This window comes from Condylura cristata, unplaced genomic scaffold (assembly GCF_000260355.1).
Source record: "Condylura cristata isolate star-nosed mole 26May11 unplaced genomic scaffold, ConCri1.0 scaffold00090, whole genome shotgun sequence".
NCBI classification, from domain to species: Eukaryota; Metazoa; Chordata; class Mammalia; order Eulipotyphla; family Talpidae; genus Condylura; species Condylura cristata.
Window position 1 is genome coordinate 140,874 of NW_004567191.1, and position 1,825 is coordinate 142,698.

At 57.5% G+C, this 1,825-nt stretch overlaps 1 protein-coding gene across 1 annotated transcript in view; it reads left to right on the forward strand.

Moving 5' to 3' along the window:
• The window catches only part of LOC101618967 (class I histocompatibility antigen, Gogo-OKO alpha chain-like), a gene marked incomplete at its 3' end in the record, with an annotated part of 22,776 nt that extends 21,266 nt beyond the window's left edge, over window positions 1-1,510 (forward strand). The window contains exons 2-4 of the mRNA XM_012734896.1: window positions 28-373; window positions 940-1,215; window positions 1,323-1,510. Coding sequence (XP_012590350.1) covers window positions 28-373; window positions 940-1,215; window positions 1,323-1,510 — 810 coding nt within the window. The remainder of the gene's footprint in view (window positions 1-27; window positions 374-939; window positions 1,216-1,322) is intronic.
• Between the last annotated feature and the right edge of the window lie 315 nt (window positions 1,511-1,825).

The following is a 1,825-nucleotide window of genomic DNA, read 5'->3' on the forward strand; positions in this document are numbered from 1 at the left end:
CTTTCACCCTGGAGATTTCCCCTTAAGGAGGACTCAGGGTGGGAGGTCCGGGGCAGGTGGGGTGACCAGGGGACTGACAGCAGGGGCTGGGGCTCAGGGTCTCACACCATCCAGAGGACTTTGGGCTGCGACGTGGGGCCCGAGAGGCGACTCCTCCGCGGGTATGATCTGTTCGCCTACGACGGCGCCGATTACATCTCGCTGAACCCGGACCTGCGCTCCTGGACCGCTGCGGATGCCGCGGCTCAGATCACCCAGCGCCATTGGGAGGCGTCGGGGAGGGCGGAGCGCGTGAAGTACCTCCTGGAGGGCAGGTGCGTGGACTGGCTGCTCAGACTCCTGGACATGGGGAAGGAGACTCTGCAGCGCCCAGGTAAGAGGTGCCAGAGATCCCCCATCTCTCCTCGGGCTGAAGCCCAGAAGGAAAGTGGGGTAATGGGCAGAACAGGTCCTCTCCTGTTGGGAGAGGGAGGAGTCCTCTGGTCTCATGTTCTGTATTCGAGACTCAGCCAGAGGACCCCACCTGATATATCTGAAGGACAGTAAAGGGATCCAATCTCACGGATGGAGGGGAGACACCCCTGAACCAACCCTTCCTGCATCCTTTTGAGACAGCAGCAGCCATCCTGGGAACCAGGAGTTGTTCTCTCAAGGCCTTGTTTTTGACCTGAGAACAGCTCTGGACCTGACTCTGCCTTTCTGTGTCGCTCACCCCCGCCCAGGAGAGGAGCAGAATCTGCGTCCTCCTTAGAGACCTGCACCCTCCCACCCTGGGCTCTCACTGATGATTCCAGATTCCCCAGACAGGGCTGGGCTCTGGGTTTTGTGCTTCCTCCTCTGAACCAATGTCTTGTCTATTCTGAGGATGGTCACAGGAGGCTGCTTCAGTGTCTACTGAGCAAACCCAAAGAGAGAAATTTTCTGAATTTACCCTTCCAGATCCCCCAAAGACATATGTGACCCACAGCCCCACGTCCAACCATGAGGTCACCCTGAGGTGCTGGGCCCTGGGCTTCTACCCTGCGGCGATCACCCTGAGCTGGCAGCGAGATGGGGAAGGCCTGACTCAGAACATGGAGCTGGTGGACACCAGGCCTGGGGGCGATGGAACCTTCCAGAAGTGGGCAGCTGTGGTGGTGCCTTCTGGAGAGGAGCAGAGATACACGTGCCATGTGCAGCATGAGGGGCTCCTGGAGCCCCAAGTCCTGAGATGGGGTAAGGAGGGAGATATGGGCACAGGGGAATCAGGGTCCCTTCTGGAGACTTTCAGAGGGTCAGGATGAGGCCTGGGGCTCAGGGTCTCCCCTCTCCTTCCCTTCCAGAGCCCCCTCCTCAGCCCTCCAGCCACATCGGGGGTCTCAGTTCTGGCCTGGTTCTCCTTGGAGCTGTGCTCACTGGGGCTGTGGTGGCTGCAGCTGTGACGTGGAGGAAGAAGCGCTCAGGTAGGGAGGGAGTGGGGGATCCTGTCCACTGGGGGCTTTCAAGTCCCAGGGAGAACTTGCCCCACCTGGTAAATGTAAATACTATCCACACACGTGTTTCTTAGTCTGGAGCTGACTGCTAAAACTCTTTCATTAATATGCTTATGAAATGAATCACAAATTATTTATCTTTATAATTGTGGGGATCTGACCCCCAGCAAATGTCAGAGGGGACACAGTTGGTCCAGGCTCCCCCCTCCTACCTTCAGTTTCCTGGCACTGCCCTGTTCTTCAATCACAGTCTGGAAACTTCTCAGTGTTTAAAACTAAGGTGTCAGAGAATGACCCCAATCACCGGTTGTTGGGGGGCAGAACAGGCAGGGTCTTAAGGTGGGAGCGGTGTC